The 11,735-nt window shown below is 35.1% G+C and overlaps 1 protein-coding gene across 4 annotated transcripts in view; it reads left to right on the plus strand.

Annotated features, from left to right (window-relative positions):
* AKAP11 (A-kinase anchoring protein 11) overlaps positions 1-11,391 on the plus strand; it is a 51,694-nt gene extending 40,303 nt beyond the window's left edge. For 2 of the 4 annotated variants that reach the window (XM_019971210.2, XM_019971211.2), the window contains exons 9-12: positions 766-849; positions 1,628-1,674; positions 4,942-5,102; positions 7,489-11,391. In XM_019971210.2, the coding sequence (XP_019826769.2) occupies positions 766-849; positions 1,628-1,674; positions 4,942-5,102; positions 7,489-7,629 (433 nt within the window). In that variant the 3' untranslated portion in view covers positions 7,630-11,391. The remainder of the gene's footprint in view (positions 1-765; positions 850-1,627; positions 1,675-4,941; positions 5,103-7,488) is intronic. The other 2 variants (XM_019971213.2, XM_070800024.1) reach the window with 1 other exon arrangement.
* The last annotated feature ends 344 nt before the right edge of the window (positions 11,392-11,735 follow it).

An 11,735-nucleotide genomic window follows, 5' to 3' on the forward strand; every position in this document is an offset into this window, starting at 1 on the left:
TTTGCTGCACTTGTAGAATGTAGCTGCTTTCTTCTTTTGATTAGGCAGTGAAAGAAGGTATTGGTGGGGTGTTAGTGACTGGCTGATCTGTCAAGTGTGACACGTGATTAGACCTTGCAGTATTCTGAAGAAACTGTATATTATTTAACCTGATGAATTATACATAATGTGTGAAATGAAGGTAATTGACATAATAACAAGTATCTTAAAGTGAGAAGATGTCTTTTCTCCCCGTAGTTAGACGAGGTCTTTTGGGAATGTTTCAGTGTCTTCCTTCTCATCCTTTTCCCATCCTCCTTCCCCGCCCTGGCCATCACTGTGTGCACTCTCTGAAGACTCAGGGGAAAAAAAAGACTCGAGAGAATGTTAACCTGTGTAAACTTTATCCAAACTGAAGAGCATTGGCTTTTTACAAATTATGTCCTAAGTTATGCCATAGACGTTAATTTCATTGTGAAACTTTTTCCTTCTTCCATTCATTTACTGTCCTAAAAGTCACTGTCTGAATCTGTAAAATAAATATAAATTTAGAATAATTTTCATGAACTGCTGAGGACAAGTAAGTAAACTCCCTAATCTCTGAAGCTGTCAAACACCTCGTGTAGTAGCAACGATGGTCTTCACGTAACTCCATGGATGCTGCGCCCACCGAGGCAGCTTCAGAACATCCTCAGTTATCAGTGATGGATGCCGTTCCAAGGAAAACCAGGGTTGTTTTTACCATTCATTTTCTAGTTCAGCTCTGTTCTTTTCTTCCTCTGGCAGTAATGGTAACAGCAGTAGCTGGAGCAGTCTTGGTTTAGAAGGAGATTTGTATGAGGACAATTTATCCTTTCCAACATCAGACAGGTTGGTCCAGTCCAGAAATCTAAACACTGATGAGTCTTTCACCACTAATGCATGATATCATATTCTTAAAAGAATGTGGGTTAGAGTGCCAACATGTATCAACCTGCTTTTCTTCTATATTTGATTCTGCTTGATAAATTTACATCTAATGAAAAAATTCAACTCTACTAAGATACGACTGACACCTAATTGCAAAATGTGTTACTTTTATGCATGTGTTGCACTGCTTGCTATTTTTCATTCTACCAATTACTGTTTCATTAAAAAGAGCTTGCTTCCTACAGGATTTCTGTTGTTTTGTTTTATTTTGTTTTGTTTCTGTATATAGTTTCATTTCATTTATAAGAAAAGTATAGGAAAAAATGTGTTTTTAACTGTTAAAAATATACAAATGGCATCAACCGAAGCACTAATAAATAATTACTCATGGCATTCTGTGATATTCAAATGCTGTGTTATCTAAAACCAAATTAGCATATTTTTGCTTTAAATTATTTTAAATTTTATTATGTGATTACTTGACACTCTGTATGTTGTGGTCAGGTAGAAATTCTATTACTGATAACTTCCCTTTAGGCATCATTGGCACTTGAGATTTTAACATGAAATGGTGTGAGAAGCAAAGCTTCCTTTTTATTGTCATTTCTCCCCTTTTTAAATGTCATATGTCATATTGTAACATTCATTTTTTGGTCACATTTTAAGAATTGACTTTAATACCATTATTAATTAAAGCTCTTTTTTTTTTTTTTTAACTGCTTTTGCTTCATTTGGTAAGTGATGGGCCAGATAATGATGAAGAGGAGCATCAGACTGATGTAGAAGGTAACTGGCTGTTTGTTTTTTAAAGTGTTTGCCTGTTTTTTGTATAAGGTATAAAGTTCTTTATGAAAGTCTTTAATATTTGTGCATTTTCATCAAATAGGCACTGTATTATTGTTGAGTTATCAGGGTTTTTACATTGCAAAACAAATTCTTTTTTGTTTAAATTCATTAATTTATTTGCCATTTTACTAGACTTGGAACATTCAAACAACACAAACATACCAAAAAAAAGACGTTTATAAGAATGTATATGGAGCCCTATCAGATGGGAAATACTAACTGAAGACTGTTAATAATAACAGAAAAAATCATTTTATAATTCCATAATGTTTTTTTTCCCCCTTCCCTTTTGGTTATTAATGTCTTTTGAGATCCCTTCAACACAATATTACTCATTTAAACTATTCAGTGTAACTTGAAATTATTTATTAGGACAAACATTGATTTATTTTTAAATTGTTTTCCATTAAAATTACAGAAGTTTGCAATTGGAGTAGACCCAGGAGAAGTTCTTGTCTACATTTCTTATTACACAGATAATAAAGGAATTGAAAGATGAAGAAATATTCCAAATCAGGGTATTCTTGAACTAATCTATCCAGTGTCAGATCTTTTGCTGAGCACCTTGTGTTATTTGCTAAACTAAAAGGAGGGGTACTCATCAGTATAAAGATGAACTACTTTAAAAGAAGTATTCAGTTATTTGAGGGAGAAATTTATAATAGTCTCTTCATATAATTTTGTTTAAAATATAAAATTCTTATATAATGAGATATAATTATTATAATTATCACATGTCAATTTGTTTTCCTTTTAAACTAGTTATTTCTAGAATTACTGTTTGATGTCAATCTTATAAAAATCAGTAAATAAAAGATATTTTTAAACCAGTTCTCCCTTCCATTAATTGCAGTCTTACACTCGCACATATATTTGAAGAAAATACTCATTTCTTCCTTTAATGATCATGGTTCCAAATGTGTAAATACTACAGTTCTGGAATGTGATTTGTAATTCTTAGTTAAATATATTAGAATGTCTTAAGCAAATATCAAAAACTTCTCATGTTGAAACTGAGTTTTCATTATATTTAGATGGGTGTTGAGTTTTTTTCCAAAAATCTGATTTTCCTTTATTTCTGAAAATACCAATGTAAGAATATTCATGTTTAGACATTAGTTTTTGAACCAGTGATTCTTTAATCATCTCTTTAGAAATAGGCAAACAGAAAATTGTAGGAACAAATTACTTAAAATGTACTTTCCACCTGGGTTTCCAGTTAGTTTTATTACCAATTGTATTTTTTTAATTTAGAAAGGTCATGTATCAGTTTTGAGTCCAAATCCTCAGACCTAAGATTATTATTATTTTAGTTCTAAAACCACTCCTAAGTAGCCATTTTTTATATAGGGTTTCTGGAAGTAAGTTTTTTTCCTCATCAGATACAAAGTAGGGGTGAAAAGGGAAAGTAAAAGTGAAAGTCACTCAGTCCGTGTCCGACTGTTTGAGACCACATGGACTATACAGTCCATGGAATTCTCCAGGCTCTAATACTGAAGTGGGTAGCCTTTCTTCTCCAGGGGGATCAGGCAGTATTTTTAGAGTTTTTGTTAGACTGTTTATACTTAGTTGCTCAGTCGTGTCCAACTCTTTGCGACCCCATGAACTGTTGCCCACTAGGCTCCTCTGTCCATGGGATTCTCCAGGCAACAATAGTGAAGTGGGTTCCATGCCCTCCTCTGGGGATCTTCTCAACCCAGGGATCGAACCCAGGTTTCCCGCATTGCACGCAGATTCTTTACCATCTGAGCCAGCCAGGGAAGAATATTTGCTTTATTTTTTGCTGACTAAAAACAATTCAGAATTATGGAAATCCTAAGGCAACAAGCTTTATTTATTTATTTATTTTTGTTTGTAGTTGTAGGATATCAGTTCTTTCTCTTTTCACTAGAGTTGAATGACCTCTCTTAGAGATCACTCTTAGGCAACCAGACATCCTGAACTGAAAAATCAAGTGATACAGAGAACCTTTCAACTCCATGACCTCTGCAGAATTTATAGAATGGCTCAAAGACTATGGGACTGTTGTGTGCCAGACCCATTTTTGATTGAGAATCAGAGGGTGGAAAGGAAGGAAATGATAATACATTTATTTTAAGAGAATAGCATGAACCAATTTTTTTAAATGAAAAATCTTACAGGTCAGTAGGAACCCTAAAAATTAGTAGTGGTCTAAAATGCCCTCCCAACTGTAAAAAAAAATTAGGGACATTCACCAGCAAATGTCCATTACTTGTGCAAATTGGTGTGGTGTCTGCCTACATCCCCGCTTCCTGCTGCTTGTGGGGGAGGCCCGGGCCTCAGCACTGCTGGTTGCTCAGCCACCACTAAGCAGTGGTATTCAACACAGGATATTGGTTTAGTTTTATAGTCAACAGAGATTCACCTTTTGTTATGTTGAAAACATAATTTTATTAAAAAACAAAACAAAACAAAACTTGAGAACAGTGTCTTATAAGACTGTATCAGAAAAGTCCGTGGTTTGGTTTTGTGGATGTAAGTGTTGCATATGACTTTCCCCCCCACCCCCCCCACCCCCACCCCCCACCCCCCCCCGCCATATTTTGCCTGAAAAGTGAAGTGATTAAGAGCATGGAGCCAGATTGCCAATGTTAATATCCTGACTCAACTGTGTCCCACCTGTGAGACTCTTGGTCTGTCTCTACCCCTGATCCCTCACCTGTAAAATGAGATGATGGCAGTTCCCTCCTCCTAGGGTGCTTGTGAGGGGTGAGGGCGTTAGTGTGTATAAAGAGCTTAGAACAGCACTTAGGCTGTAATGTGTGTGATCCGAGTATTCACTCCTGCTGCTGTTTCTCTTAGTTCAGAAAGCTTTCTGAAAGTCCATTTAATATATTTGTGTTTTGATTGTAATTGTAGCATTTTAGTTTTATTTGCTATACTTGTGGATTATATTTTGACATAAATTATGGCATTTGTGAATTGCCAGTTGAATTCAGTGCCTCAGAATAGAGTTTTGCATTGTGCTGTCACAGATGATCAAACTGTTTCTTTATTTTAGCATTATTTTGCCCTTTCGAAGTAATGCTTTAGTTGGTGTTACGGTGCAGTTACGAAAAGATTATTTTTTGGAAAATTCCTTGGAATCTTAAGAAATGGAAAATGTTTATATATCCTTAGAAACCAGAGAACTGACAGTTGAATTGATGGATTTCACTACATATTGCTTAAAAATTTAAATTTTAGGTTTGGAGCAAGATGGAAAGACTCTGCTAATTACAAATATTGACATGGAGCCATGCACAGTAGACCCCCAGCTAAGGATTATTCTTCAGTGGCTCGTTGCTTCTGAGGCAGAAGTTGCAGAACTTTATTTTCATGACTCTACAAAGAAGGAGTTTATGCAAGTAAGTACCTACCTTGTAGGGTGGGTGTGAGGGCACAGTGTATGCTGCTCTGTGTCACACAGTTGATCTGATAAGATGCCCACTGATAGCAAATGGGCAGATGCCCAGGCATTAGAGTCCAGTGCTTGGGCTCAGATACCAGCTCTGCCGTAGTCGCAGTGTGACCTTGGGCGGTTCACTAGTCGCAGTCTTTTTATCTGGACTGTGGAAATGAGCATAGAATTTACCTGGCAGAGGTTTGTGAGGATTAAATATAGCACTGTTAAAAGGTGCTTAATCCAGTGCCTGGCACATCCTAAATTCTCAAAGCTGGGTGTCTTTAATAAGCATTTCATGTGCTCATATGAAAAGATTGAGTTATTCTTTGTACTTAATTGATGCATAATTATGCCTAGTAATGAGTATGTCTCTTCTGTTAATCCAGTGTCATTAGTATGAGAAGCTAGCATAAGCAAAAGCCCATAAAAGTTTATAAACATTTAATAAGGGATAATAGTTCACTTTGAGCATTTAGTAGGGTTCTAATAATAAAACATTCAGATTAGGTGCATTAAGAGAATATTTTTATTGATAATTTACTGTGTACCAGTTACATTATTAGCCAAAATTTTTCGTTTGCAGCCTTAAGGTTTTTGTCCAGGACTTTTCTTTATCAGAACTTTAATTTAATCTTATTATATAATGTAGAATAGTTCAAAGAATAACCAATATAAAATGATTAATAGTAACAAAAAAAGGAATTGTCAAGTTACTCTTGATTTCCAGTTCAGAATTTTCAAAAATATTATTGAAAGAAGTATGTGAAAAAGATATATTAAAAAATTGTTTTTTGTATTTTGTTGTTTTTATTTAGACTTCTTGAATTTTTCCAGCATAGATTTCTGTTCAGAGGCAGAGGGAGAAAATAAGACAGAAAATAAGTTCAGGAAATGAATTGTCAAGGGGAAAAAATGGGTAGGGAAAGTATTAGAACTGACTATATGGAAGCAAGCATTTTCAAGTCGTTTAGTCTTAGATAAATTGAGGACTAAGGAAGGCCTTAGGCAGAGCTGAGTGTAATGGTGCTGAGGTAAGGGAACCGCATCCCCACATAACCTAAGAAAACATTCTTGCAGTTCCTCAAAAAGTCAAACACAGCATTATTATATAACCCAGAAATTCTCCACCTAGGTCTGTACCCAAGAGGAATGAAAACATATGTCCAAGGTGGTGTTATTTGTAATAGACCAAAAGTGGAAACATCGTAAATGTCCATTAACTGATGAATAAAATGTGGTCTGTCCATGCAGTGGAATATTGTCAGTAAAAAGGAATGAAGTAGAGACATGCTACACCCTGGAGGTGGAGGACCCTTGAAGTCATTATGCTAAGTGAAAGGAGCCACGTCACAGAAGGCCATATATTTTGTGATTCCATTAAAATGAAATGGCCAAAATAGGCAAATCTATAAACTGAAAGTAGATTAGTGATTGCCTTGAGTTGACGGGGTTGGGCGGAATGGGCAGTGATTATTAACAGGTAGGACTTTTTTTGGTATAAAGATATCCTAATGTTTGTGGTGATGTTGCATTCAACTCTGTGAATACACTAAAAACCATTGGCTGGTCTATTTTAAATGGGTGAATTGTGTGGTATGTGAATTATATCACAGTAAAACTATTTTTGAAAGGTTAAGCATATTTATATTACAAACAATTCGTTTTTATAGAACTAAATAGGAAAAAAATCTGAGTTGAAGACATATTTAGATTGGTGATGATAGTTTAAACCTGTATTTTTATACTTAAAAAAATGAGGTATAATTGATATATAACACCATATTAGTTTCAGGTGAACAACATAATGATATTTGTTCATACTACAAAATGACTGCCATAGTATTTAATTTTTATTTACTTTTTTTCTGAAACATGAACATTTCTTACGTGTTTCTTTTGAGCCTGGAGTGCGTATTCCAGGGGAGAAAGCCACACTGTACGTTGTGGAAGGAAGATCCACATCCTTTTATTAAGCTTGACATTGTCTTTATTATTTTATGTTCCCAGTTGAGGGTGTGGCAGATGTATTTAGTTCAGTTCAGAGTTTCCTGTAGAGATGGAGCCTCTCCACGCCCACACAGACACTGTGCTGGGTGAGGTTTGTGGGGTTCTGGCTCCCGCAATCCCAAAGTGTCACTCTGTGGAGGAGAGTATTTATAAAACCCAGGAAGGAAAAATGTTTAATTTGTGTAAAGAGTGGTGGTTTAGGGGAGAATACCTTGTTATAACTGGGAAACAGTATTTTGCTGCAAACAGCAGTTTGATCCAGTGTTATAAATAAAAATGAAAACTTTATTGTTAAAAAATTGCTTTTGGTTAATGTTTGGCTTATCTTCCTTTTTTACTAGCTTACAAAACGGCTACAGGAAAAAGGGTGGAAGGTGGGAGACCTCCTGCAGGCTGTGCTTAAATACTATGAGGTGGTGGAGAAGACATCCAGTGAGGAGAGATGCAAGTCCCTGTTTGATTGGCTCTTGGAAAATGCATAGAACAAACTCCAAACCAGTAAATTTTATTATTTGTTTTGGGAGAGGAAGAAAAGACACATAGGGTAAAATTTGAGTAGTGAATATTAACATTTAAAGTGAATTGGGAGGAAAGTAAATAGCTATTAAGTGTGTTGTGTCATCATATGGTGTATATAGTTCATACTTTCGTAATCTGTCAGATATTATCTTCATTTATTCTTCTGTACACATGTGCAGTGTGTTAAGTAAGACCCTAAGAACATGTATTTGAAGGAAGGTCTGACTGTGAGGCTTTCAGGAACATTGACTGATGACGGCGTTCTTTTCGCATCCAAATAGTGCTGCTAGAAATTGCACTGAGGTGGCTGAAGGTGGGTTCCAGGGATAAAGAGTTATAATTTTGCTCCTTTACAAGCAAATGGTTTCCTGTTAATAACAAATCTGACATCAAAAAAAACAGCATTGAGGCTAATTTATTTTTCTGACATCTTTTTCTATTTTTAAGGGTCAGTTTTATTTTCATGGTTCAGCTATTGGTATTTTTTTGAATCCCCCAAGTTATTTAATTTCTTATAAACTGTAGTTTAGGTTTCTATAAATACTATAAATGATAGTTTCCCCAGCCTTTCATTAAATGATCTTATTTGCTAATGTTTCCAGTTGTTCTGGCATGAAAGTGAGTGAGTGAGTGTGTGTGTGTGTGTGTGTGTATTTGTGTGTATGTAAAGGAGAACTTAAACCTTGCTAGTGGTGGGTACCCTCTTTTATTTTACTCTTTTCTGGTTACAAACCCGCTGTTAACATTAAAAAGGTGCTTTAAAATAAAATGTCTATAAAGATTGTGCAGTAAGAATTTTTCTTTTTTGACTATTTTGAGTCCCCACCTTATTCTTTAAATGAAAATAAAGGTGCAAAACATATTGAAATTTTAAAACTTAATGTTCATTTGGAAATGCATTTAGAGAAGCCCAATAATTGTTTTCTCTGTTGGGATTTTGAAAACCTTTAGCAAGGATTTTTAAATTAAAACTCCACTTTAGCAGGGATAAGCTTTTTCTAGGAAAAACGGGACCTTCCCACCAACCCCTTCCCCAGTAAAATGTATCTGTACTGTTTTGTAAAGCCCTCTGATACAGTCTTTCTGGGCTCTGCATTTTGTTCCACTCGTCTTTAGTAACTGCGAGTTGACTTGAATAGAGGACCAGGATTGTGTTTTGTATGAGGGTATGTGCATGTGAATTTTTGATTCTTCCATTAGCAGATTTTTAATTGAGAGGAAATCATTTTTGTTGAAGGCTTTTGGTTTTGCTCTCACTTTTTCTTTTTTTCCTGAGAACTGACTCTTCTGGAAGCTGCACAAAGTATCGAGGACAGTAGCACCTGCAGGGGACAAGGAACAGGGCACTTGCATTGATTTGAATTACAGTTATGGCAGGAAATCATTGCTTCTTAAGAAAAATGCCAAAATCTATTTAAATGTTTTGAGGTTACACTTACAGAAGCTTCTATTTTTCTCAATTTAAGATGAAGAAATAGAGCAGGCCTTAAAAATAAATTTTGCTAAAGTTTCTTCGGGCATTTTTTAAGGTTGGAGAAATGTAGGAAATGTATGTAAGCAGAATTGATTCTGTCTTTAGCTTCTTAGAATTTGATCTGCAGCAGCACTGGACTAGGTTCTTAATTGTTAGGAAGCAGGTTGTTATAACATAGATTAATTGATTATTAAGCTTAGGTTGAATTTTTACAAGTGTATAGCTATCAAATTGTGTTTGGTATTTTCAGTGTATGTACGGGTGTTATTAACAGCAAAACTGAGTTCTGAATTTCTTTTAAGCTAAAGTGACAATATGTTAGTTCTGTAAAACTCTCTACTTGAAAACGTTGATTTCCTGTATGGTAAGGTTTTCCTCCTGTCTTTGTTTTTGTTCGTTTTCTGGAGCTGTGCTGGATTCCGAGTTCCCTGTTCAGCCACTGTGGCCCAACAGACCAGTCCTTGGACCCTGGTGTGTATAGTACTGATGACAGTGGAGCTCCACACATAGCGGTTCAGTGCAGGGATGTAGAGAAAAACGTTAAACGTTGGCAAACGTGAAAAGAAGCGGGAGTTAAGCTTCCTTATATAGAGAGAGAACATTGGAGTTTAGAACAGTATCTTTTAATCAAGAACAGTCTAAACTTACTTTGTTTAAAGGCACTTTGTGATTTTTCCAAAGATGTAGATCTATTTGGTTGCTTAGCCTTCAGAACAGATCTGTTTGTCGAGGACGACTCTTATTTTGTTAAAAATCTATTTGATGTAATTTTATTATGATACTGTAATATTGCCATTCTGCATACTTTGGCCCTTATGAATATCATGTCTTACAGAACTGTTAAAGTTGTGATGTGCTTTGGGTTGAATTTTCTGTTTTATCAGTTTCAGAACCATTGGAGAACTGTGAAAAAAAAGTGAAGGAAGCCTTGGATGGGGTTTTTAGAACATTGTTTCAGATGGAACTTTTTCCAAGCCAAGTTTAAAATTCCATTTATATTTGGGGTATTAACTCATTTTGATTTTGATTTATTTCCTGATTTTCACAAAAGGAATGATTCATTTATAAATCACAGAAGAACATTACAGTATCTCTGGGATGGTTTAACACAGTTTAATGGTTTAATGGAGTTTTAAAATCTTTGAGAACATTTACTCAGTGAATATATGTGATAACATCTTCATAGTTTGACAACCATTCCATTTACCCTTTTAGATATTTGATAGGAATTAATTCAACTCATAATACTTCCATTTTGCTTAAATAAAGGTTTTATTTTGCTGGTAGGAGAAGTTAGTTATTAAATGCACCAGGTATAAAGTAAAAGATGGTTTACCCACGTGGTTTTGATATCACGCACATTCCCCAGATGCAGTGTTTAACCTTGACTCATCACCAGGGTCTAGACTCAGATTAGTAAATATTCCTCTCTCACAATTAAAATGATCAATTTCCCATCAGTCTGTTGCTTTAAATTTTATTTCTTCAAGAGAAACTTTCCACAGAATTAAGAAAAATAATAATGCATCCATATTCAGGGTGTAGGGAAAATTCTTTCCATTTCAAGCTCTGTCCACCCGTCACCAGCACAAGAGAAGTAGAGCTTCCCTGGGAATTACGAAGCTGTGCTCAAGCGAAATGCTTTTTTCCTCACTCTCGTTTGAGGCCCTGCATACATTGACTAACTCACCGTATTCCTGCTCTGGAGAGCAGACGCAGTGTTGGTCACACTTGTCACTTTATATATTTATTTTTTTTCTACCATCCATGTACATTCCTTTCACAGGGGTAGAATCATAGGTCTAGAAGTTCATTGTCTTGTTTTTTGTTGTAATGTTTGAACACTATTTAATATCAGGTTTTAATATTGCTGGATTTGCTACCTTTTGTTACTTGTGCAGTGTTAATAGTAATAATTCACATTCTTGTTTAATATACCAGCTATAGAGCAAAAGCAGCTTTGAATAATTATAGCTGTTTATTTGACTGTGCTGAATTATTCCGTTAAGATCTTGTATAACAGTAACTTTTTTCTTTTGCTTTTTCAGTAATTTAATATGTTCATTTACCAAAATATGAACTTCAGGATGCACTAAAATTTTGTTTTTGCAGTGGCTCAAAAATAAACATTTCAGAAATTACTTTTGTAATAATTTGCGATCAATTGTTCTTTTATTTTTTTCCAATTGTTTAAGTCTGTGATCTTTCTCTCCCAATTAAGAATTTCCCAATAAACTTAAGAGATGCCTGACTTTGGTTTTCAATCTGTAGTATCTTGTTAACACACTCAATACTGGACTAAAACAAAAGCATAGAAGGCACATCAAACAACCTCTACGTTTCTAACATTATTTTAAAGAAGAACGGAAGCTAGAGTATTTGTAATTGGACACTGAATCCTAAGTTTTTATTTGAGTGCCTCTGAATGCTGACAGGATGACTTGACAGGCTGTTTGCCTTTTGGATTTTAGTGCAAAGTAGAATATTGTGATTGCCTTGAATATAAGTGTGTTAGGGAATTCTCCAGTCTGGACCGAGCACTTCTTCCATAGGATATAGAGATCAGACCTTTGTCATGCTGTATAGTATCAGGTA

The sequence above is a fragment of the Bos indicus genome, chromosome 12 (assembly GCF_029378745.1).
Source record: "Bos indicus isolate NIAB-ARS_2022 breed Sahiwal x Tharparkar chromosome 12, NIAB-ARS_B.indTharparkar_mat_pri_1.0, whole genome shotgun sequence".
Taxonomy (NCBI): Eukaryota; Metazoa; Chordata; class Mammalia; order Artiodactyla; family Bovidae; genus Bos; species Bos indicus.